Raw genomic sequence first — 25767 nt, forward strand, 5'->3', positions numbered from 1 at the left:
TACTGGTTATCGCCTCAGTCCCCACCCCAATTCCTTCGAGTATAAAATCCCTGGAGCCTCCTGTGTTTCTTGTTCTTCGTCCCTGGACCCTTCACTGCGCTGGAATAAGCCGTGACCTCTGTAGCCCATACTGAGGACCCCTCTGTCTCTTTCATCTCCACCGACGTGCTTGCCACCTACTCTGGAGCTCGCCCCTTGGAGCTGAGGGGCTCGTCCTTGCCTGCTGATAGTCGCTTGCCAAGGGCTGTCTGCAGTGACGCCTGCCTGCCTCCGGGCTTGTCTCAGGCAGCGTCTCAGGATTGCATGCAGCAGCGAAGAAAAACACATCTGTAAGTATTCAAAGGACTGCAGCAGCAGAATGGGTTCTGCTACTCATAAATGAAGGTACACACAATACTTACTGAAGTTGAAAACCTTTAGAAACAAGTATTTCCCAAATAGATACATTGCCAGAAAACAAACAAACAAACAAAACAAAACAAAAAACCCAACACCAAGCTCAAAATACTTGGCCACACAGTTGTTTCCCAGTTCCTTGGAAAGAACTGAAACATAACATTCACTGTATCATTTGCCTTTATTGGAGGTACAGGGGAAGGAATAACAATTTTTTCTGCTGAAGTCTACAATGTACTTTAATTTAGAAAATTACACCTTCAGCCTAGTTACAAATGAACCATGTTGTAGAACAAACAGTGCCAATATACACTGTCAGCCCAGTTAAAGTGCCCATAATTCCTTTCAGGAGCAAGAATGTCAACAGTAAAGTATTACTAGTGGACTTAGAAAAGACAGAAAAATGCATGCCCAGAAACAAAAAGCATTTCCCTTACATTGCTTAAATTAAAAGAAATCTAGCTGACAGGAGAAATTATAGGAAAAATATTTCAGTGATACTAAAGTGTCTTTGGGAAGATCAGTTTATAAGCACAGCAAATTTACTGTATTTTCAAACAGTCTGAATACCTCCCCAAATCTGGTACTTGCAGAAAAGCAAGCAGTTGACTTCAGTAAGTTCACTTTAACAAGAGGACCAAAACCCAAGAGGCCTAAGCTCAGGGGATAACATCCCACTATCCCTCCATCACCCTACAGCCAAAAATTGCAGTAACAGAGATACAGGAAATCCACCTATAATGCCAGTCAGAAGCGAGGTGGCAGATTTGATGGTGTTTGAGAGCAACTATTCTACACAGCTGCTACACAAACTTAGATTAAGAAGGTCCCTGAATAAAAGAAGTTAAAGTGTCTTTGTCTCAGAGGAAACAGTCTCTGCTGTACTGCCAAGCTTCAATCACAAGTCTCCTGGGCACACATTTTTAAATATTAGGTGACTAAATATAAGAGCAACAACCAAATTCCCACTGTTCATTTTCAGGCAGTTATGCACGGTGCAGTGTGAAACGCCAGTCTTTTGCACGGTTTCAGATGCCTAAATACTTCCAAAAATTTTTGCTCGTTCCCATTTCTAAGGCCAGAATTCTCTGAAGAAAAACATATTAATATGTGCAGATTTCACTACACCTTTCAATAATGGGAGTCATCCAAGGGGATAAGAGGCCAACGACAGTAGGCAGATGACAGGTGATAGAAAATATGTAGGTGAAGTCTAGGACCAATGAAATGTAATAGCATATGGGGAAGCTGAAGAAGTTGACCTTTGTGGCAAATGGAAGGGATATACAGGGACCACTTTATCTTCAGACAGTGGAAAGCACGCCACTAAAGAGAGTTACTACTTAGTTTGTCAGTCACAGGCAATCACTAAAAGCCTGGATTAAATGTTAGTAAACTCCAAACAAAGAAAGTTTATGATGCACAAAGCTAGTAACACTGGCTTCTAAGGATACTCAAAATGCTTCACAGTACTCTTTGGCTGACCTGGGGGAACAGCACTTCCTTACCAAAACCCCAACTATCCTTTAGTGGCCCCTTTTGTAACTATTGTAGTTGAAAGCCTTGACTGTGATTTTAAGTGTTGACCCTAAAATAACATAACATCATAATATTGAAAGGTTAAAAAAACCAATTCTGTCTATTAGGCACGTGTTTCACTACAAAATGAAATATTGATGACTCATTCTATATGTTTGGATCTTTGTGCTTGCTTCAAGTCTGAGAAATGTTACAGTTAGGGCATGAAAAAATGCAAGTATGCTTAAAAGCTGCAACCAACTAAAGAAGAGCCAAGTCAATGGTTAAAGATGATGGAGAATCTCTGGTTTCTAAAAGGAGAATATATTTTGAATAGCCAATACCAGATGGTAAAGAAATAACCCTGGAATAACTAGAACTTGATTAGGACCTCCAGTGTGAGTTAGGAATCAACCAACACCTTTTATGAGGCATAAAAGGATTCCTACTCAGCTGATTTGCTAAAGCTTGCAGCAAATAAACAGGTTCTTCCCTTCTATTACCTTAGACCCTATTGCCTTAGACCCAGGAAATCCTCTGGAAGTGGAACTTTCCTGTTGAGGTCTGCAATATTAATTAATTCTTTGCACTTAGCTCTTGGACGGGGGAGGGGTGTTTCTTGCTGATATTTTCACTCTCTTCATTGTTAGTATTTAAAGAGATGAGGACACTATAACTTGTTTTATTTTCAGTGGAATATAAAGCCATATGAGAGTCTAATTAACAAAGACTTCAGGAAGGGAAAGGAGGGATATTTCCTCTTCCTAAGAAATCAGCAAGAATTTTCTCTGAGCCTGTATTCTCCCCCAGCTTTGAGCTTTCTCAGACTTACTGTAGACAAAGGAACCAATCACGAAATGCAAACATTAAGGGGAAGATGACTCCAAAACCCAAGGAGAGAGTATACATTAGAAAAATATCAGGAAACAAAGAACAGTGATAATCCTCAATCATGGAGTGTGAACATGGTTCATATATTAGAAACCACCTTAAAGAGCATAAAGATCAGGTCTGCATTGGAATGTCACACAGTGGGCAGACAAAAGCCTGAGAAAAGGCAGTAGAAGATGACAGAGGATTTTCACCATTTTTTGTCTGAGTCCTGCCTAACATTACTTTCAACATCAGCAAGCAATGTTGAAGCTGAGCTCTCCAAAATCATATGGGTTTTCATTGCTACAAGTAACTTAAACTATAAAGTTTGGGGACCTGGCCTCTTGAGGACAGCACAGAGGCAGAGCAAGAACACTGGAAGCAACAAGAGAAAAGAAGGAATAACAAAGTAGGAGACAGAAAGAAGGAAGTAAAAACCCTGAGAAGCACCTGGAAGCTTTTTCAGCCTCCAGCCTGAAGGAGGAGGGCCTAATGCCACAGGTCTGTTAGCAACAGTGACAAACCAGAGCCTCAGCACTGCCACAGTAGCATCTGCACTTACAGGTGCCGTGCAGTGACTACCTGGCACAGTCCACGTTTAGCCTGTCTGGAACACAGAGAACTTGAAAGAAAAACAAAATAATTGAAAAAATAACTACTTTTATAATCATTACAAGCAATTTCTCTATCTTCTGCACTATGAATAAGGCTGCAGACAGGTTCTTAGAGATGAAAAAGGCAACTTGTAACACAATCTCCAAACTTTCAGATTCATTGCTCATTAAATACTTTTAGTCACTTCAGACTTTATTCCTAAACAACTATATTAAAAATAAGATAATTACAAAATATAATATTGCACATCAGAAGCCATTTTTCCACAGTTTCCTATTCAAAATATACTTAAATTAACAGAGGATACATTATTACTAGTACTCAAATACTATGTAATACTTTTATAATATTAGGTTATATTAGTTTCCCTTAACTCAGGGAAGCACTTAAATCCATTTTTGTTTTCTGGAAAAGTCTTCCTGACTCAGAGACGCCAAAGTAGAAGTATGACATACTACTTGGGCATACAGTAAAGATTTGATTGGTTTGTTTCACCAATTCTTGAACTCCACAGCAAGTCTTATTCCAGTAAGTATTACAAATAAGCTAATTCAATTTAAAGTGCAATTCTCCTTTAAGAGTAAAGGGATCTCTACTTTTATACATAACTCTTGCAGCAGAACAGTCACAAGATGAAACAGAAATATGATGACAGCACCCTACACTTTTTGGTTATTCAGCAAGTTCACACAAAATATTAGCACTCACCAAAAAATAATATTCTGGTTCATATAGTTGTGAAAATGTTCCACTGATTCTGAAATGCTTCTGACATTTCTCATTATGAAATACACAGGCAGAGCAGCAGCTCTCCAAGTGTAAAATACCCTCCTTTATTTCTACAGGCTGTGTATTCAATGCTAACACCACTGATATTCCAACATCAATATTATTTGATAGCACATGGAACTCAAAGAATTATAAAATGGAAAACTCATGTGCTTTTTGAATTTAATTAGTTAACCAAAAATTCTGAGATTCAAAAGCTGTTCTAGGTCATGGCCCCTCTCTGGACTGTATTTTTTCCTCTCAGGATTTCTTTAAAACTGCATCCAATAAAAATATTAAAAACACATGCAATAGAGCATCTGACACTTCCCCTGGGAGACTTTTCCATAGCCAACAAGCTGTTTCTCCCCAAGTGGGATTTTAGTCTAATTTCATCCTGTTGCCTATTCTCATGGAAGCAAGGAGAAAAAGGCTACAGGGAGGACAAGATATGAAAAAAAACCGAACCAAGCAAGCAAAACAATTGCTAAACTACACTGAAAAAGTGTAAAAAAGCAATTCAGCTGGGAAGTGTGTTGATGAAAGGGAAATGGTGAGGGCAAGTATTAACTTTGCTCACAGTTTCCCAGCTTCTTCTTCTCCATCAGCATAGAAAAGTCACAGATGCACATGGATGTCTCCAAGGGGTAAAAATCTCAATATGGAAAAATGCATGAGTTATCATTCCATCATTATGACTTTGGGGAAAGAAGCAAAGTGCCCTTAGAATCGCTTAACTTCCTGCTTCCCAGAATAGGAAGAAAACCTCTCTGAAAGTTGTTATTATTAGAATCTTGAAAAGGTATCAGCCATATCTTCCCCCTTTTCAAGACAAATGAACTCATACTACACAGCACCATCACCGTGTAACATTGTACCATCTATTACCATCTACTATCCTGAGCAAGCAATGAAATAGGTTGCCAAGGGAGACATCATAAAACATCAGATTTAGTCAATAAGGGTTTGTATTCCCTCACAACTTAATAAATACAGTATCTGGCTGCTTATTTAATATATCCTACAGCTAAAGAATAGATGCACTTTTTATTCTTCCTTCTCTGTGGCCAGAAGGAATTAGTGAAAAGACAGTTTAAAGAATTAGTGCAGGATGTGTATGCAGACAGCTATTTTGAAAACATTACAAACACAAAACTCCTCGAAGATACCATACAAAAATGATGAGAGAAGACTCACCACTAGTGTCAGTCACAGAAGCAAACATTTGTCATCTTAAACAGATGTAAAAGCCCAAATCAGTACTTAAAGAAAAATAATAGACACCCTCCAGGATTTATCTAGTCCCCACTGCTTTCAACAGAGAGACTGCCAAGTAACATCAGAGGAGGTGGATGTGAATTTGATCTTTGTCCTTCAGAATCTCAGAATCAAAAAAAGAGGCATGGCAATAGCCACCAACAGCTACACATTAAATTCCCAATTAATTTAGAAAAGAAAACATAAATGATTTATTAATCAATAAAAAGAAGACAAAATGAGCTTGAAAGATTTCATGTGTCCCCATCAGTAACTTCCTTTCGGCGCTGGGCCCGGAAATGGCGTTCAATATTTATTGTCACTTCCCTCTGCAAATTCCTGCTGTTAGTTTTCCCAGCTGTTCTGATCCAGGGGTGCTGAAGTACTTGCCGTGCTGTGTAGCGCTTCTGGGGATCCACTATCAACAGCCTGGTGATGAGGTCTTTCGCTGCTATTATGAAAGAAAGCAAAGGAGAGAGGGGTGAAGCACAGTGGTGTGATGATCCTGTGCAACATGCTCTAGGATGACCCTGCTCGAGCAGGGTGTTTGAAACACATGACCCACCATGGTCACTTCCAGCCTTACCCATTCTGTGATGGTGACAGTTATACCCACAAAAAATGTCCTCCTTATTTTTTTCATTAGTTTTACCATGACTTCTGTGACTATCCCCAGGAGCTATTCTAACAACTGGCGTTAGAATTAGTGACAGGAGATATTAAATCTCCGTGACTGATGTCATTCTCCCCTTCAGAAAGACGAGAAAGTGAGGGTAATTTAATCTCAAAAGCATGCTGAAGGCATCAGGCTAAGTGTTCACATTCACAGGAATGGGCACTGGGTATCTCATTCCTTTAAGGAGCATAAATGTTGTAAAATGCTGTGGAATGTGTTCTTTAAAAGATTGTACGCAGGGTGTAAAAGAATTTTAGGGTTTCTGATTTTAAAGAGTGCACAAAAGACACTGTACTAGCCTGTAAGAAGTACAAAACTACTACGTGCAGACCCCATTGTTGTCAATAGGAAATCCACACTGTGTTCTGCAGGGCAAGGATCTCATTCTCAGTTTTTGAGATTTTTGATAATATCTTTAAAATCTAACATAACCCTTGAGATTATTTTGGCACCTTTTTCTGCAGTGACATATAAACAAGATGAGGAAAATCCTTGCTTTTTCCTAGAAAGGGAAGAATCAAGGACTCCATTAAAGCATTCAGAACTAATATGCAGAAACATAGCCATCTATATTACCAGAGGACTAAATTTACATTTAAAGCACAGATTCACACAAGAGAGACCTGTAAAACACCCCAAGCTGATCAAGCTCACTCCCCTGAAAAAAAAAATTTTCCCACTTCAGGGGAGAAGACTGCCATTTCTCAGATCTGCTACAAATGCAGAATCTTACCTGCAGAAATATTGTCCCAGTAAGGGGATAGGAACTCGTAGTGACCCAGCTGTATGATCTGAAACAGCTCCTCTTGATCACGGTCCTGACTGCGAAAAGGGGGAAAACCGCAGAGCAGGATGTAAAGGATCACACCAGCTGCCCACATGTCTACTTCAAGTCCATAACCTAAGGAAGAAGGGACAAACGGTAAGTCTTGTTTTAGAAAGAAAACTCACAGCTGCAAGAGAACTGCTTCTTGGAAATAGAATGAAAAAGAAACACAGGATCTCTGCTCAGAAAGATGAGGTCAGAAAAAGAATAAGTGGCTGGTACACCACGCTTACAAGCTGCCCGTTATTAGCTACAGCTCTCACAGAGTCTGTCTTTTCCACAACATGTTTCACAAACACCGTCTCACAAGGCCAGTGTCAACTGGAGACTAATTGAGAAAACACAGCACATATTTCCAAAATAGTCATCCTCAGATTCCCTTCAAGAAAGAGCTAAGACTGCCAAGTTTCCATTGAAATTGGATATAACTAGAGATGTGCAACCCAGCTCCGCAGAACAAAAGCCAGAAATAGATTTGCTTGAGTCACCAACAAAACTGACTTCTTTCCAGGTCTGAATCCTTTTGGAGATGAAATCTTCAAAATTCCTTGTAATGAAAAGCATGTTTTGGATAGTTACATAAATTTAACATACATGTTCACAATGATTTTGCAGCATCAGGGGCTTTGGAAAGTTGTTTGGATTACAGTAATGAAATGGGGCTGGCTACTCTTAGGTTGCAACAGAAGTTTTGGTCATTTTCCCACTTTAGCAATCATTATCTATGATATTTTATGGCTTATCTGCTTAGAAGTCAGTGTTAGCACAGACACTAATAGTGAAAATATAACTGATGTCATGCTTGTGTTTGTTAGAAACTAACAGGTTTGCTTTCCCAAATTACAGTGCTAGCCAACCTCCTACCCTGAAAAGATGTATCAGTAGGTTGAAACATTCTGGACTATTTCCATTATTAGAAAGTCCAGCATAATTGTAAGATTTATGACAAATTATAAAGATATACACTCACCCTTCTCAGCAAGTATTTCAGGAGCAACGTACGTTGGTGTTCCGCAGACAGTAAATATGGGTTTTGTAACCTGCTTTGCAAGGCCGAAATCTGCCAGTTTCAGTGTAGTAGATTTATCTGCGTTGTGCTGAACCTATACCCAAACAAACAAACAAAAAAAAAATATATATATACATATATGTTTAATCCAGATGCATTTTAAAACAGCAAAATATAAAGGAAGCAGAAAATTAAACAGAAAGGAATTCTAATAATAGTACTAATAATGGAAACAGTCTTCAGAACATGGCTCTTTCCCCCCATATACTAAGAGGGTCTATTTAAGAGGATAAGCAATTATGGAAAAAAGAAAACTTTGCTCTACAAACTCTGGCACACTGCAATTTCCAAGAAATTAATAGAAGGAACACAAAAAATAGCCAAGTGTCAATTAAATATTATTATTTCCTCTTGAGAAAATAAACGGTTCTTTTTCCCTAGGAAAGCAAAGAAGAATGCTGTGGACATCTTTATGCTTAAATGTAAAGGGCCCAGGTAAACCACTGATTTTATAGTTGCATTTTAGCCCCAGACAGCAACCAAATACCACATAATTGCTCAGTCACTCATCCCCCTTCTGCCCAAAGCAGGATGGGAAGGAGTATCCAAAAAACCTTGGGTTGAGATAAGAACAATTTAATAAATGAAACAGAAGTATAATAATAACAATGGTAGGAATGGTAACAACTGTAATGAGAAGGGGGGCGGGGGGAGAGAGAGCAAGAGAAAGAGAGAGGAATAAAACCCAAGTAAAACAAGTGCTGCACAATACAACTGTTCAGCCCAGCCCATCCCCCAGCAGAGACCAGCAACTCCTGGCCAACTCTCCTCGGTTTATTTACTGAGCATAATGTTCCATGCCGTGCAATATGCTTTTGGGTCAGCTGCCCTGGCCCTGCTCCCTCCCAGCATTTGGTACACCTGCTACCTGGGAGAGCATGGGGCACTAAGAACTCCTTCACTTAGGGTAAGCAGTGCTCAGCAGCAACCAAAACATCAGTGTGTTATCAATGTTATTCTCATACTAAATCCAAAGGACAGCACTGTACCAGCTACTAGGAAGAAAAAATAACTCTATCCCAGCTAAAACCAAGACACATGAAAAGTATATCTCCATCATACTGGTCTAACAACAAAAAACAAACCAACAAAAGCTTTACATTCTTTCCAAATTACTCTGCTACTCTACCTGCTGCTCTGAAACTAGATTAGTAGCGGTCACCACACAGCAAGAGCTGAAGAAATAGGTCCATGTATACTGACCTCCTAAATAGGCCTTTTCAGCAGTTCTCATCTCCTACATCCACCTGGCAAGTAGTCAAAACACTTTTTCCAATTCTAATTTTGTATGCACTGGTCTTTAGCATTACTTTATAATGCAGTTAATGAAGGGTTATTTTAAGAAATGAAATATGTTAATGACATAGCCAGTGGGATCGAGCGCACCCTCAGCAAGCTGGCAGACAACACCAGGCTGAGTGATGAGTCTGAAGGATGGAATGTCATCCAGAGGTTGAGCCTCATGAGGTTCAACAAGGACAAGTGCAGGTCCTACACCTGAGCTGGGGCAATCCCTGGTATCAGTATAGACTTGGTTATGGATTGAGAGCAGCCCTGCGGAGAGGGATTTGAAGGTGCTGGTGGATGAAAAACTGGGATGAGCTGCCAATGTACAGCTACAGTCCAGAACGCCAACCATATCCAAAATAATGTGGTCAGCAAAGCAGGGGAGGGGATTTTGCCCCTCTGCTCCGCTCTGGTGAGACCCCACCTACAGTGCTGCATGCAGCTCTGGGGTCCCAGCACAGGAAGGAAAAGGACCTGTTGGAGCAAGTCCAGAGCAGGGCCAGGAAAGAGGGATGGAGCACCTCTCCTGTGAGGAAAGGCTGCGAGAGTTGTGGTTGTTAAGCCTGAAAAAAAGAAGGTTCCAGACAGACCTCATTGTGGCCTTTCGATAATTAAAGAAGGATGGGGACAGGCTTTTTAGTAGGGCCTTCAGCAACAGGGCAAGGGACAATAACTTTAAACTGAAGGACAGTAGATTCAGACTAGATACTAGGAAGAAATGTTTTATGGAGGGTAGTGAAACACCAGAACAGGCTGCCCAGAGACGTGGTAGATACTCAATGCCTGGGAACATTTAAAGTCAGGTTGGACAAGGCCCTGAGCACCCTGATCTAGTTGAGATGTCCCTGGTGATTGCAAGAGTTTGAGCTAGATGACCTTTAAAGGTCCCTTCTAACCCAAACCATTCTATGATTCTATATTCAAAGGCCAAGTCATAGACAATGCAGTAGTATAATTTTAAAAATCAGTGTGTTTTATACTAGTGACTGACACTTAAATATTCTTTGAGAGGTAAAAAATGTCATTAATTTCCTTTAAATGAAAACCTGTTTGTCTCTGGTACTATGGGGAACGGATCAGCAGCTAAAATGTCTACAAAAAAGCCAAGGAAACCTGGACTTGGTTTTGAATGGACAAACTGGAATATAATGTGACAGGTATACTCCATGCTTTAACCTCATACTTTGCCATCAGACACCACTTAAGAAAGCCAAAAATTCAGGATTGTCTCTATCACCTGATAACTAAGGACACAGAAGGGATGAAATTTGCTCTTGTACATTACAGTTGACTAGTCCCCATTTATCATCTTTATAGAAACTGTAAGTACTCATCCAATTTTGATTAAGCAAAATGAGTTTGGACTTTTTGGTAGAATTTTATTTCTTTTTAAGAAAAAAAAAAAGACAATACAAACTAATACAGTATAGCTTACTAATCCTTTTTTCCTTCTTTATAAAAAAATCACAATACAAAACTGGCAGGAGTGACCGATGTCCCAGAACATGGCCATTCAGAAGGACCTCAACAGACTTGAGAGACAAGCAGGACAGAACCTTTTGATATTCAACAAAAACAAGTGCAGGGTCTAGAACCTGGGCAGGAATAACCCAGGCACCAGTACAGACTGGAGACTGACCTGCTGGAAAGCAGCTCTGCAGAGAAGGAGGCCCCAGGGGACAACAAGTTGTCCATGAACCAGCAGTGGCTTTGTGCACTCTTCTAGTTTTGATTAAGCAAAACATTTTGAGGTGTTTTTTTTTGCTGCTCTTCCATGAAAAAGTATTCCTCAGTGTGAAACCAAAATTAAAGTTTACTACAACCATGAAGTCAAAACTTCTGCAAGAAGAAGCTAAAATGCCACAGCCATTTTCTCTATTATATTAGGCAACTATGTGACAATCTTCTGCCATCATGCACTGTGGACACAAACTGAAGAAAATGGCAAAAAAAATTATAAAGGTAACACTCGCTTTCTAGAACATCTATCTATAGAATTTATATTCTAATAGGGGTAATAGTGGTAAGATGTTACAAAAATTCACAATTGAAAGGCTCAATTTTATATGCAATATGAAAGTATGAGCATGAATTTATTTTCCTATTCTATATATATTTTTTAAAATTATATAACAAAAGTATGTCGTATGGAATTTCAACTACCCTGCATGCTACTGTGCTAAGACAAACAATACTAAAACGTTCATATACATTTTTAGAAAACAGCAGGGTGGTGGGAAGGGTGGAGAACACACTGGCCTTAATCCCAGTCCCAAAATCTTCAGGAGACTGTTGTACTTTTGTACTTTTTCTTTTCTGATGCCAGACTCCTAATCTCCCATTACAGCACAAGGTGGCAACACTGCACCATCTGTTCTTTCAGGACAAAACCACCGCGCTTTCATTTTACTTAACAACAGAGCAGGTAGGAACAGCAGGCACGGTGGGTATATTTTCACAGCTTTGTGACAATCTCTTCAGAGACAGCATGTAACCTGTCAGCAAGCCTAAAAACCCTCAGCCCAGAACTTCTCAGCAGCTTCACTAATGCTTTTGCTCAGAACAATTCAGAGTCAGCCCAGAGCATTCTCTTCATCCCCTTCCTACCCTCCCATCTACCTTTCCATCACCTGGCATCACCTTGAGCATGCAAATATGCTTCACTGTAGAAACAAAAGCTTCACGTTATTTTCAATCGTTCCTCGGGCCAGACTACTTCCTCACGGCAGTATTACAGAAACGTACAACCTGCTCAAGAGAAATCTAACCTCTGACATCTACAGTATGTATTCCATGCAGGGGTGAGAACAAAGCAAAAATAGTGCTGCCTGCCTATAGACTTCATCGAGGTAAGAAAGACCAGTATTCGATACACTTTCTACAGACAGCAAATTTAGGCCATACAAATACTTATGTCCTTCAACTGCAAAGCACGCCAGCATCTGGTGGTCTTGCACTAAAGGTAGTCAACTGCTCACCATCTTCTCAAAGACAGATGATTAGAATATTGTCTGAGGATTTCTAGCTATCCCAGCCATACAACCAGAAGATTACAATATAAGGCCAAATTCACCTTCAAAGAACGGAAAAAAAATAATCTTTCGCCTTCTCTCCTGTCCATGGATGACTCCCAGTACTTAATGCTCGTTTGATTTCGTATCTACCTTGTTAAATCCATCAGTGTGTTTAGGATGATGATTTACAACATTAGTATTTCTCTGTATGCACATGCATATGGTAGCACAGATTCTTCTTATGGACATCATGAAAGCCAGTTAGCCCATGTTACATTTTGTACATTGGAAATAGACAGAGCTTAAGAAAAACTACTGCTTACACATTTGAGTTTCAGACATCCCTTGCTGCTAAGTAGAAGAATCTCTGTGAAAAAGCTTACAAAAAATTCCCTGTGTAGGTTTATCATACTGAAAGTTATGACAGGTAAGTGGTTAACCTGGAGTTTGCCTCACATGAACTCGGAAAACTGGCAGTGTTTTGTATATATGTAAATACTGTGGGAAAATGGACAGTGCTTTGTATATACATAAATAGTGTCACAAAGTTCAAGGGCAGAAAAGCTATACTTGAAGTTCTCATATATACATGAAAACCTGAGAGACAGAAAAAGGGGCAGGGGGGTAATCTCAAATGCATAAAAAGCTATAACATTTATGAAGTTGAGTGTTAAACAATTATCACATTAGCATGTGAGGAGAATGTACAAGGTGGTGAGTACACAACCACAAATACAGCCCCCTTCCTTCCCCCTAAAAAGGGGTGACTTTGTCTCTTTTACAGCTATAACCTGGAAAAACACCACCACACTTTGGGCATTAATTTCTCACTCAAAAGTGAAGAAATGCCAGCAGCTGTAGAGTTAATCTGTCCCTTTCCTAAAAACCTTGAGAGCAAATCCTGCTCCACGAGATAGCATGAAAGAAGTGACTGTCTTCATTTGTGAGACCAAACACACCACATTGCCCATCCTTGGCAGCAAAGGTTTTCTTGCTGAACACCTAGTCCTAAATGAGGTGATTCTGTTAGCAGATGGGAGGGAGTCGTAGCAGCTGTCTTCACACCAGCTGTCAAACAGATTTTGTTTTTGTAGCGCAAGTCACCACCCTTCTGCCTCGCAGCTATGCTGCAAGGAGCCTGATCAATGTGGGAAGACACAGTAGTGAAAGAGGGAGGGGAAAAAGCAGAAAAGATTATGGTGGCCTGGTACAGAAGTTTATAACTAGAGGACAGTTCCGTAAAAGAAACTGAAGTGCAGTGAACTAATAATTAAACCAGGTTTCCAACTTTCTCCTGTGTCAATAATTTTACAATTTACTAGACATCAAAGCATATTTCTACCTTTTCTTCTGTGGGGACAGAAACTGTTTTCCTTCTTTCCCCAATTGCTTATTTTCATGAAACTTATGGAAGTATTTTTTCCCAGATTGCTGCTTCTCTGTCATCTCTTATGACAGTTAGCCAATATGTTTATAAGTCATTAGGAACAGGGTTAGATTCTGACACAAAGCAGGTTTAGAGTAGACATACACATTTCCTTAGTAAAATAGACCAAGGATCCTTTCCCTTCCATTTCCCATTTGCTTGAAGTAGATAAAGAAATTACAAGGTTCACCTGACCAAAAGAAGACCCAAAGTAGGACAAACAAGTCAACAGCCTAAAAGTACATATCTGTATTTTGACCTCTGTGTACAAAGTCTAGGTAGAACAATTCAGATTTAAACATCCTCAGTATAACAAGAGGTATCCCACAGAGACATCTCTGCAGGATGCTAGAACTTGAAGCACTGTGCTTCAACTCCCACCAGCTGCAGATGAACCCACAAAATTTGCTTCAATACTGTTTGTTGCTGTTCAGCACTGGCTGATGGTAAGATTAGTGGCAGCTCTCCTTCCTACTTTTCTGCTCCAGCCACTCTAAAGAGATAGAGGCAGCACACTAAAAAGCAAGAAAACCCAGAATCTTGCTCAAATGGCCTGTATTTGTAGGAATACCTATTAGATAGCAGGTGACCTATCCAATACTACCAAGAGCTTATAAACTCATTTGCATGGTTGAAGAGACTTGCTTTTCAAAAGGATGCTTTGTGCACATGGTATCTAATACAGGTGTGCACAGAAAATCAACAGCAAGGTGAAACTAGAACAGGTAAAATTTTATCTCCCATAGTGCTTAGGTAACACTGTTCTTGTGACAAAATACCTACAGTCTGGGAGCTGCTCTGTCCTTGAAAAATGTATTCTGACTTTCAGAATGGGCAACATGATAATTTCAGTGCTACACAACACTGCCACTGCCCAGCATTCTTTGTTTTGCTGTTCTGTGAAATAAATGTGAAAACAACCAGAACAGACCTTTATCTTGCCCTTGTTTGCTTATCTACATCACTGTGATGATTAGGTATTATAGAGGGAAATGAAGCATCAGATCTCAGGTGTTTCACATGCACTAGCTTATTTTCAGCAAATGAGAAGGAGGAGGACCTGGTTCATAATGGAAAACCAGCTTCCGGAAAAAGCCATGCAGTTTTAAGTGAAGTTTTGTTCAAACTTTGTGCAAATGAACCACAAAGGCAGGGCCTACAAGCCCACTTCTTCCTGCAAACCAGCCAGTTGCATTCACTGCATTCACAGTTGCATTCATTCTTTTGTTTACACAGAGATCACATACCAAAGACTTTCACAAAACTAAGCAAGATTCATAGCAGGACCTAGTATAGATGCTATTGCTTAGTTAAAAGGTTTGGGCTAAACCGTTCCAGCCCAGCCTTGTGCAACCTCTGCATTGTCCTTGAGGCTACACTGCTGCTTTTCTCCAGAAATTCAAACTGATCTCTGTGCAAAATTAATTCTCTTAAAAGCACTGAATGGCCCACAGGACTAAATAATCTATTACTTTGTTTGGCTAACCATGATCTTCCACAAAAGCTGATCAAATCCAATTTGTTAGAGACTGGCAAATACTTGCTATTTATCTGTTTTTCAGGAAATTTGGAACCCTAATACAAGACAGTAACACACAGCTAACACAACTTAGGGAGAGTTGTTTACTGTTACAGTTCTACAATGGGTATCTTGTAGAGTGTCAATACTACAAACATTTCTATGCATATTCACACATGTGAGTAACTCAATTGACTTCAGTGCTGCATGCAAAGAATGCAGCCTCAGAAATGTGATGGAAACAAGAATTTGTCTCTTTGGCATGAAGTTATGATCTGAGCTGACTTTAATGCTGTATTCACCAAAACATTTTACTGTCAGATTATTTCAATCAACTGCATAATAATTCTGCTTCTAAGAAAATAAATTGTCACAAGATAGAAATCACTATACTAGAGGACTAGCACAGCAGTCTGCAAGACACGCAAATGCAGTGGACAAAAAGTCCAACAAATAAATAAGATAAATCAGCAATTTTAATAAATTTCAGTCTGCAAGGAAGATGCTTTTTGATTTATCATTGGACACCTAAAAGTCAGATGCTAAGTAACAGGTCTGATTTCTGAAAAATACAAATGCTCGCTACCCCTGATAATTTTTACTTGAATACCTTTCTGCAACCACTGCTATCTGCAATGCACAGCAGATCTATGTAAAGCAAACTGCAATTGTAATTTCACTTCAAAATTGTATCCATTTTTCCAAACAGTCCTGCCACGGCACATTATTTCTGCATGGGATTTGCTTAAAACAATTCAGAAAACCATAACTGAAAGGAAAATAAATTCAATTCCTGCACATATGCAAATGTTAGACAATACTTACCAAAAGATTCTCTGGTTTTAGGTCCCTGTGGACAATGTTCTTGCTGTGAATATAAACCAGTGCTTCACACAGGTCAGTGATCATGACAGCAGCATCATGCTCCGTGAACTTCACACTTTCTATGATTGCATCAAATAAGTCTCCTCCTGGGACATACTCCAGGATTAGGTAGATCTCAGCCTCTGTCTCATACACCTCAATTAAGCTTACTATATTGGGATGAGAGAGACTCCGAATAATCAGAATTTCACTTTCCATCATGTCCTCCTTCCCCTTCAGTTTGGATTTATCAACAATTTTCATAGCATAGATCTGATTGGAATCACAGTGGCGACATTCCTTCACCACTGCAAAGTTCCCATCCCCAATAGTTCTGCCAATCTCATAGTGTTTTTCCACATCAGTTCTGCTTTTAATGGCATACCTCCGGCTTGTGCTTTCCAATCCCTGAGCTTTGCTGTCTTCTTTATTCACTCTGCGCTCCCCTGTTTTTTCTCGTCGAGTCATGTCACTCTCTCTACATGTGACATTCCCCTCTCTTCTGACAGCTTCCTCTTTAGACCTTTGTCCCTCTCTGCCCTCCCTATGTGTTTTAGACATTTTCTCAGCATCCCTCAGAGTGTCTTTCTTTAGCCAACCGCTTTGGTTCATTACACAGCTACTTCCATTATCTTCCTTCACTTCATGAGATAGCTGTAGCCCTTCTACAGGATTCTTCCTGATTTTTACTACTTCCTTCCCATGGTTTTCATGCTTCTCCACATCCCTTTCTTTCTCAATGCTCCTTTTTTGCTTCTCCAGCCCTTCATTAACAATCCTGTGCAGCGGCTTCCACATCCTCCTACTGCCATTATCTTTCCAGCCAACTTCCTCACCCTCCAGACAATTTTCAGAAGATTTTCGGCAGTTCCTGACTTTTGCATTTCTTTCTACATGGTACCTCTGACATGCACCTGCGTTCAAGTCTCTGTTCTCAAACGAGGCCTCAGCCTGCCTTTCCCTCTGTAACTTTTCTCTGGCCTGCCTTTCCTGTTCGCACTTCTCACACCTCAGCACCTCCTCCGAACTCTCTTCTAAGCCTTCCTCAGAACTCCTCTCATGGTTAAGGTATCTTTCACTTTCTCGTGTTTTTCTAGAAGGCTTCACTCCAGGCTCACCACTCCAGCTCTCTCTAGTCCACTTTTTTTTGGTTCTCATTTTTTCCTCTTGCTTTGTCTTGGCTTGACTTTTTCCTTCGTGTCCAGCTACCAGTTGGGAAGACAAGCCATCGCTGCAGTTCTTGGTCATTTCTGTCTCATCAAAGCCACTGTCTACTTTCGAGGCCTTGTCATACAGCCTGCTCTTCAGTTTTTGGGACTGCTCCTCATTCTGCTGAATGGCAGCACTGCAAGCATAAGGATTTTCAGGATAAAGTTCTTGTAATACCACTTCCAGATCCTTCACAGTGAGGGGCTCCCTTCCCATAGCTATGAACGCATCACCTTCCCTGAAGAACTCAGAAACACTTCGGATTTCTCTGCCTCTCAGATTGTACAGCTTTCTCACACGGTCATTCTTCCAACGAGGAAATCCCAGAGCTTCTGAAATGTCAGCCATCAGCTGCTCAAAGGTCTGGACTGATCTCTTGTTGAGAAGCAAGGTTATCCTCCTGAGCGTGCGGCCGCCAGGTTTCACCACTGTAATTATCCTTGGCTTCACAGGACTGTGCTCTGAATGTATCGTGTGAAAACCATTGCGGGGACTGAAAAATGAGGACCTGTGGCTGCTTTCACCCAAACACGGTTTCCCATAGTTTCCACGACCAGCAGGAGGACAAGTCCCGTGTAGTTTCCTCTCTTTTACTTTTGAGCCTGCATCGTGTGGTGAATGGTCCAACAAGCCTTGGCGTCCTATGGCAAACAAAAAGCAGGCTATCAATTATTTTGCATCATCAGACCTTTTGCAGCAATAGTTTTCTACATGTCAGTGCATGTGACTTCAGAGAGTAGGGGTAGGTGACTTCAAGGCTCATAAAGAACTTTTAACTACCACTAAGGAGTATCTCCACATAGTTGCAACTACAAACATTGCCAAGTTTGTGAGAAAATTTAAATTAATTTTGTGACAGGGGAATATCATTAAAAAAGTAATAATATTGAACACAAACAGATCTTTTTTCTAAACCTTCATATCTTTCAGAAATCCTCAAAGAATAGCAGAATTGCATCCAGATTGTTTAGCATTCTCTTATTAATATATCTCCCATAAACTCACTCAATTCTTTTCTGAACCCAATTGCAATTTTGGCCTCTATAAACCCCATGGCAACAAGTACCACAATTACACTGCATGAAGTAAAATAAACTAATTACTTGTGTTTTAAAATTACTACCAGATGGCACTCTGTGTGCAACCTTACATTTTTATAAATAATTATCTCTTCTTCATTTTCCCTGGACCTTCTATAGCAAATTAAATAAATGAAATTACACATTACTTTTGCTGTAATTTTTACAACAATTTTATAGGTCATCTAATAGTAATGTAACTTAACTTTTTGTCTTAAAGAAAGACCATCTTAGTTTTGTTTGATAATTGCAGTCATGGTTTTCAATACTTTGGTTTGACTTTTTTTTTCTAAAAATTATGTAAAATCGCACAAGGTTCCGAGTATTCTCTGGAGACATTGACATTTCATCTTAGAACATCATCAAAGAAAATGGCACCATTTGTTACGTGTAATTGTGAAAAGGAAAAACAGAAACATAACATATGGTTATGGACAAACCAAGCTCTAACATAATGTCTATCAACAATAAGCTAAGAACAAAAACGTCCCCTGAAAGTATTGTGAGCTGTTGTACTTGCTATGATTAAAACCTGCTTACAATGCATTTATTTTCAGCTAAAGAAGTAAACTTTCAGGAGATCACACTATGTTTCCAACTCCATTTAATAGCCTTGCTCTTCAGTTGGGAACAAACCTTCAATATATATGAACTAACAGTACCAATGCAAAAGAAAACAGCCAAAATGGTTACTGAACCATTACAAGGAAATTTCTGTACACCAATGGCTCATCTCCCAGAGAATCATGTCCATTTTCATACATTACTGTGATTGCATAGTTACAGTGCAGTGGGCAAATCCTCAAAAGAAAATCTGCACATATCAGCATTTCTCTTGGTGTTAGGCTCAAGCCTACTACATTTTGGGTTTCAAGTGCAAGAAAAGCCATTTTCAGTATTTCATGCTATGTATTTTTATTTGCCCTTTCCATCAAGGGATAATAGAGTGAAGAAGAGATATGCCTCCTCACCTAGAACAACAAACAAAAGGGAAAACTGCAGAAGTGCTGCAACACAGCATTCACTTGCCCTGCCTCAAAAAATACCCAATAGGCCAGGGCTTGAGTGTGGAAAGCACATGAGGAGACACTGTTACAGAATCCACTCTGCTGTTGGCTCTGCTTGATGCAGGATGATGGACACTCCTTAGCTGTAATACTCTCACCAGCTAAGCGCTGTGTGCCCCCCGGCATGTCCCTTAACTCTTGGCTTCATTTTCTTCCCCTGCCAAATGAGATAGATGCTTCTTCTCCAAACAAATATTACAAAGAAGCCCAGCTGCCAGCATGCTGATTGAAGACGTAAGCATTATATAAGAGCTACGTGTGACTAATGCTTGGTGGTTGTACAAGTTATTTCTGTCTTCATTCTGCTTTTTAAGGATGATCTCTTGTTATCAAAAGATGACTACATACGTGCTAGTGATTTTTCAACAATCATGTGTTTACATTCCACCCAGAATAAAGCTTGCTGTGAATGGAGGCAAAAAAAAAAAAAAAAAAAAAATCAGCTGCAATAACAGTTCTCTGAAATCTAAATCTACTTCACAACATCTTAGTTACCAGGAACCGATGAAGCTCTGAATTTAATCAGCATTTCCAGGTTCTTGCGTACCCACTGTCATCAAAGCTTTATCTTGCTTATGGGAATTGTGAGTGACATTTTTACTGCTTATAATCTTGGTACAACATAAAAACAATGGTGCACTAATAATGACTTTTCCCACAGATTATTTTCCTCCCAGTCATGCTGCTATTATACCTTTCTATAAACCACTGATTTTAAGTGCTTGGTTGTACTGTTGATTGTTTCAATTACCCAGGCATCAATTATGTTTCCTTTCTTCACTAAATTGGCTAAGCCTTAAGGAGAAGCCAAGTTTATTTTTTAATTCTGTAACTAATGGAATAAGAGCAGTTTTATGTCATTATAAAGAACAATACAGGAATGTTTTGTTCTTTTTGAACTGACTTGATTCCTAGCCAAAAGCACTTTGACAAAAGCCACAAGTTGATATCCAACAATGTTCAGAATAAGAGTAGAATTGCAATATGCAACATGCATCTTTTTCTATGATGGGAAAGAAAATAACTGCTTAAATCAATGTATGAAAGAATCTTCTAATAGTTTCCAAGAAAAAGGGAAGTGTCAAATTTTGTCAAAGTGGTGGTCACAATGACTGTATATTACATACAATTAAAAATTCACTTCAGTTGCCTGTTACAACTATTTCAGTCATAATTTCTGTTGTTTTCCAGTTATGCTATATTTAACTGATATACAAGAAGCGAGCCTCAATCTGTCAGGAAAATGCACATGCTTAAAGCAGTAACAAGCATTTCTAGAAAGCCTTCAAAGGTCACAAGCATACCCAAATCCTATAGCTACAATTTATATTGCTTCAAAATCTTGTTTCCATATTTATATACAAGTGGGAGAAGGAGGAAGAGGGAGGTGGTATGAGAAACACACTTCAATGAGTTCAAGTACTGGCAAATTATACATCTGAGAATAAAGTGTGCTTTTTCTTTTGCTGTCCTCCTGAGAGCTAATGATTATTAAATATAAGTATTTCTTAGAAATGTTAAAATGGGTTGATGAGTGTGTTTGGTTTTATCTGTCCACATATGTTGGTGTATTATGGATTATCAATGGTGCAGCATGGCCAAGGAGGATGCTGAGGCTGCTACTGTGGACAGGCAGGGGTGAGGCAACACAGCTGGTCAAGGGCACCCTGCACACCACCTAAACTGTGCCCATGGGCACAGGAAAACAAAAACTGGAACCCATGGAGCAATACAGAGATCCACATCATGAAGTCTTGATGGTCTTGTAGGGCAAACACTCACACCAAGTCCCTAGAGGAGCATAGAGGATGGAACAAACTGGGATTTGGGGGCTCAAACAGGTAGCAGAAACAAGAAATTCAGCACCTATGACCAAAGCACACGTGCTCCTTAGGGAGAAAATGTGTCCCTCGCAGGGAGCACAGCTGCTGTGGTTAATTTTTAAAATTTACAAATCGTTTCTGATCATGAGAGTCCAACCCACTGTAGGGCTGGGGAGGGTGGGAAACTATGGGGGAGAAATCACAAAAAGTCCTCTAGAAGACCTTTTTTTGGAGTGTTTTGGATCATATTCTGGACATGGAGTAAGATTAAATTAATTCTGAAGACTTAAGCTCTGAAGAAGTTGTGTATACAGAGAATCAACATCTGTACCTTAAGGAATTGCCTGGCTACACCAGCTAAAAAAGTAGACTAATGGGACTTGCCACAGGTAAAAATATATTGCTGCCATTTGTGTTTCAAAACTTATCCTTTCCCTTGGCCATAAGCTTTTGTTCATTAATTAAAATATTGCCACTCAGCTTGCATTCTTCTTGGCTCTCCTGCTGGTGATTACAGTTTCAGTAATTAACTGAATGGTTTACCATTCTGCTATCAAGTCACAGGTTGAAGGGGAATTAAATTTTTACAAGGAGTTTTACAACACAATTTAAAACAGGAGGCAGCAGTGAAATAGGATCTAGGTATGGCGTTTCTTTCTGGGAATAAAATGGTGTTATTTAAGCCCTCCAATTTCTTTAGGAGGCTTCACTTACAAAAGCAACCATGAAAACACCCCAAAACATTAGCAGCAACTAAACTTGCACATGACAAACTGTGTATCTGGGAGTTGTTTTGATAGACTGGTCCCAATATAGGACAAACAAAACACTGTTTCAAATGGGCAGAGAAAGGACAGGAGTAAAAATGTCTATTTTTTACTTAAGGAAATTCCTGCTGAGGGCACGTAAAACAAAGACCACAGGGGAAAAAAAAGAATAATTTTACTTGTAACAGAAAACGTTTGATTCATTTCACAGCACTAACAAGTATCTTCAAGTACTTGTGTATGAAGAATGCCTCTGGCACAGAACTTGGAGCAGCCAAGTACGTAGCTTGTGTGGGTTACCCGTGTGCATCAGCAGTTGGCTCCAGGACACAATCCAAGTCCTCTAGAAATGTACCATCTTGATCTCCTCTCCTTGCTGTAAATTATTTAAAGTTGCAACTTCCAGGGCTAATGCACACTGTTAGTGCCCAGGACTGAAGCAGTAGTACGGCAAGTCCCAATTCACTAAATTAGATGCACAGAAACAAAACATGATCACAGGCATCCTTTTACAGCAAGTAAATTTTACATTATCTACAGCCATACTGTTGGAAACACTACTGGTGAATTTTTCTCTAAGGAGTCATACCTTCTCTTTCCTCCCCTGGCATGTTTTACATCATTTTAGGGCAGAGATTTTGTTTGAGTCAGGACTGGTGGTTATTTCAGCAACAACAAGAGGCAGACATGCTGCATCCGTTTTGACCAGATAAAATCCTGAGTAGGAAAAGAAAGTCAAATTTCACAAGGACTGGATGAAGACAGTGTCAAATGTTGCAGGACAGTTGCTGCTAGTTCCAGCCTGAGCAAGCTCCAAATGCTCACTCAGCTCACTCAGCGGTATGGAATTGAGAATGGAAAAGGAAACCTAGTGAAGAACTGGACTGGGAGGATAAGAGCAAAGAGGAATTGTGACAGACTGCAGAGAATGAAGCAAAGAGTGCCATAGTCAGACACTGTCTGACACACAGCAGTTCCTATGAACTTTTATACTGGCTGATGGCAATTTCCCTGAACTTTACTGACACAGTGGAAGCAGATGGAGACTGTAATAGGGAAGCAGTAAAATATGAGAATAAGAGTGGATCAAGAAGTCAGGTAGAATGCCAAACTTAGACAAAGGGATGGGATTGGAAGTCAGCAACAGAACTATCCTCACAGGGTCTGCCCCTTTGCAGTTCTCCATAAAGGATATCTACCTGCTTTTGTTGTCACTTGCCCTATTAGCTTACGTTGATTTATATTTTTTTAAATAACAGGAAGAACTACATGCACACAAACAGGTGACTACATTAAGAGAATATTAGCAAGGTTCTCAGTGAGACAGGAGAAAATTAAAGTTATCAACCACATCCTGCATGGCATCAAAAGCAGCGTGGCCAGCAAGGGAAGGGAGGTGATTCTCCCACACCACTCTACTCTCAAGAGACCTGAGGTGCTGCACCCACCTCTGGGGCCCCCAACATATGAAGGATGTGGACCTGTTGGAGCAACTCCAGAGGAGGGCATGAAGGTGATCAAAGGGCTGGAGCACCTCTCCTATGAAGACAGACAGAGTTGAGGATGGTCAGCCTGGAGAAGGCAGCAGCTCTGTGCATACCTTAGAACGGCCTTTCAGAACCTAAAGAGACCTAGGAGAGAGCTGGAGAGGAATTTTACCAGGGCATGGAGTGATAAGACAAGGGGGAATGGCTTTAAACTGAAAGAGGAGAGACTTAGATTAGATTAGATATGAGGAAGAAATTTTTACTGTGAGGGTGGTGATACAGGTTGGCAGAGAAATTGTGGCTGCCCCATCGCTGGCAGTGTTCAAGATGGGGCTCAGAGGAAGCTGGTGTAGTATAAGGTGTCCCTGCCTGCGGCAGAGGGCTTGGAACTAGATGATCTTCAAGGTCACTTCCAACCCAAATCACTTACTTCGGGAATTCACTTCATCCTTGCATACAAGACAGTTTAGAAACATACAGTTTTTCTAATGCCTACTCCAGGGTACAGTGGATCCTCTTTTACAGGTAAACTGGATTAAGGACTGTGTTGTAGGAAAACATACATAACTAGAAGAGCTGAAAAGTGTGTGAAAAAATATAGGAAGAACAGTTTCTCTGCTTAGGGAAGTGCAGCCCCGAAGAACTGGATTTCGTCTCAACCAATTCCACTGAGTTTCAAAGCAATCAATGTAATCTATGCTTTTCAGAGAGGATCAGAGTCTGGTAGCCAAAACAACATTCTGAGACCGGATCCACAAACCTGCTCAGTGCTCACAGGTGCAAGGGCATATACTGAAAGAGGCACTTCAGACAACAAGATAATACAACACAACACATAGATAATGTTAAATCATCCCAAAATTCAGGACCTGGGCATCTCAAGTTGCTTTCTTCCCCAGATTACAGTACTTTTGACTTTATTTTCTATGCCTTGGCTGCCACTGAATGCACTACAAGCCCTCCCTTTTCAGGTATCAGAGATAGGCTAATCCATATCTGTTACTGTAGAAATAACCATGACAGAAAAGCCCAGACGTTAATAAGCCTGTTTTAACAACAGGGTTCAAAAAACACTCAGCAGGAGGCATGAAATGCCAGGGTAAACAGCAGAGTAGATGCTCATTAGGAAAGCTTTGTCCATCACGTACGCTGATGGAGACAGAGCCCCTGGGGATAAAAAAAGCAGCATCTGGTAATGTAATAATGTGTATCTCTTAATGCACGGGAACATGGGTTGGGGGAATAGCAGTGCTAATCAATAGTCATAAAAGCTTGACTTTGTAACCTGAATAATATTAGATTTTAAGTACCTCGCCTCATAGAAATACATGTTTTAATACATTGAAGAAAAGCATTGAACAAGCCGTATGTGTTCAGAATATATTTGAAGGTAAAGCAGTTATAAAATATACTATGCAATAAAATATTATTGTAAATTATATGGTGTTATAACCATGGTTTCCTAAACCAAATAAAAGAAGCACAGTCTTTTTAGATGAACAAGGTGTATTTTATTCAATTAGATTAATTGAATTTGAAAAAAAACCAACAAACTCATCATGGTATTTACATGAATTCTTATCTGCATTAGCTACTGGAGCAGAAGGAAAACAAAACCATGTTCAATATCACGAATATCACTTACCAGCTGGATTCTTTCAAAAACAGTTTTAATACTGTCACAATGAAAAAAAAAGGGGGGGAGGGGCACAGAATCAGTTATCAGTTTAATTTCTATAACATCCTTTCTGCTACCCTAATGGACATTTCCAGTCATACTCATGCCAGCACTTCCATGTCTGATATGCACCAGTGTAGTGGAGATCAACTGCTGACCCAGTCTAACCTGATTTGTAGAAAATGAAAATCATTCAGCAGTTCAGAGAGTGTTCTAAGTTCACTGAAGAAAAACTAATTTGGGCTCACATACAGAAAGAAAAAAAAAGTCAGAATAATATCTCTATCTCATAAATATACAGTTTTAGCCCTAAAAGATCACATAAAATTAGTATGATGGGATTCCAAGTTCTTTATCTTTCACAATTTCACATCAAGCATGCTTAAATTCGCATGCAATATTATTTTTCCTTTAACTGTCAGCCCTGCAAACTCAGCTGTGTGTCAAGTTGGGTTCCTTCTGTCCCATACATCACCAACAGAATTAAAGTTTCTCCCGGCCAAATGTGTCTGGTCCCATTAGGTGAGTTTCCAAAGTGTCAGCTGCGAG

At 39.8% G+C, this 25767-nt stretch overlaps 1 protein-coding gene across 1 annotated transcript in view; it reads right to left on the reverse strand.

Moving 5' to 3' along the window:
- Window positions 1-558: 558 nt before the first annotated feature.
- The window catches only part of DCLK3 (doublecortin like kinase 3), a 30750-nt gene continuing 5541 nt past the window's right edge, over window positions 559-25767 (reverse strand). Inside the window, exons 2-5 of the mRNA XM_039549348.1 lie at window positions 16070-17958; window positions 7900-8032; window positions 6837-7004; window positions 559-5878 (exon numbers count right to left, since the gene is read on the reverse strand). Of these exons, the coding sequence (XP_039405282.1) occupies window positions 5682-5878; window positions 6837-7004; window positions 7900-8032; window positions 16070-17958 (2387 nt within the window). The 3' untranslated portion in view covers window positions 559-5681. The remainder of the gene's footprint in view (window positions 5879-6836; window positions 7005-7899; window positions 8033-16069; window positions 17959-25767) is intronic.

This window comes from Corvus cornix, chromosome 2 (genome assembly GCF_000738735.6).
Source record: "Corvus cornix cornix isolate S_Up_H32 chromosome 2, ASM73873v5, whole genome shotgun sequence".
Taxonomy (NCBI): Eukaryota; Metazoa; Chordata; class Aves; order Passeriformes; family Corvidae; genus Corvus; species Corvus cornix.